The sequence below is a fragment of the Penaeus vannamei genome, chromosome 30 (genome assembly GCF_042767895.1).
Source record: "Penaeus vannamei isolate JL-2024 chromosome 30, ASM4276789v1, whole genome shotgun sequence".
In the NCBI taxonomy this organism is placed as follows: domain Eukaryota; kingdom Metazoa; phylum Arthropoda; class Malacostraca; order Decapoda; family Penaeidae; genus Penaeus; species Penaeus vannamei.
Window position 1 is genome coordinate 18,855,419 of NC_091578.1, and position 971 is coordinate 18,856,389.

At 37.1% G+C, this 971-nt stretch overlaps 1 protein-coding gene across 1 annotated transcript in view; it reads left to right on the top strand.

The window, feature by feature from the left end:
- Window positions 1-627, top strand: part of LOC113816231 (uncharacterized) — a 5,533-nt gene extending 4,906 nt beyond the window's left edge. Inside the window, exon 2 of the mRNA XM_027368275.2 lies at window positions 1-627. This exon is cut by the window's left edge and continues 2,341 nt beyond it. Coding sequence (XP_027224076.2) covers window positions 1-215 — 215 coding nt within the window. The 3' untranslated portion in view covers window positions 216-627.
- Window positions 628-971: the final 344 nt, after the last annotated feature.

The window sequence follows — 971 nt, forward strand, 5'->3', positions numbered from 1 at the left end:
CTACAGTAGCTGTGTCACCTGCGTATTCGTCATCTTCGAGATCAAGCGGTGTTACAGCTGCTCAAGCTGTCAGTCCTGTGGTGATAACGAAGGCTGCAGGATCCACAGCAACATCTGGGAGTCACACATCGCAGGTCGTAGGCGACGTTCTCCTTCACCAGTATTCTGCTGACAATAGCCCTAAATATGGTTATGTTTTTACAGCTGTTCGTTAATTGCAAAAATATTCGTCTTGTGGGATAAGGCTTTATTCTTGCTCAAACTCTGAAAATTACTTTTCTTAAATTTCATGCTAAAAGTAGATTAATTCATGAAATCACATAACTCCTGTTGCACAATTTTCTGTAAAGTGGGACTCATTTTTCTAGAGCGGGTTTAGGTTACGGTTTGATTCTCATGCAGTCACCTTCATTATCTTTTGGATCGAACATAGTAGACGACCGGAAATGTACCCGAAAAGCCCAATGGAACCTATGTACATATGCAATCTGTACATTAGATTAACCAAGCAACAATATAAACAAAATAATAAAAAAAGTGTAACTAATAAAAAAAAAATCCATATGATGGAAGTTCTAAAAATGATAGCAAAACATGGAATATCAATAAAAGTGGCAAGGAAATGTCTCTATGAGTCTCACTTTCCTTATGAGTATCAAAAGGGTTTGTCCAGTTTTTACGGAACATTTTCATAAACTGATAATGCCAAATCCTTATTTATGTGACTTATATAATAAGGGACTATAAGGAGTACCGAGGTTTTAGTAGTGGATCTGATTACCCTACCCTAATACTGCTACAGAGTGTTTGCAAAGATGTGGAACTATGTCCTGATGGACAGAAATGATATGTCTTGGTGTAAATTCAGTAAATTCAGGAACGTATTCAAAGATAAGCATGACACAACCACAGTGATACAATTGTTGATACAGTTGTTACGTGCCTTGAGCTTTATTCTCTAAGTTTACTAC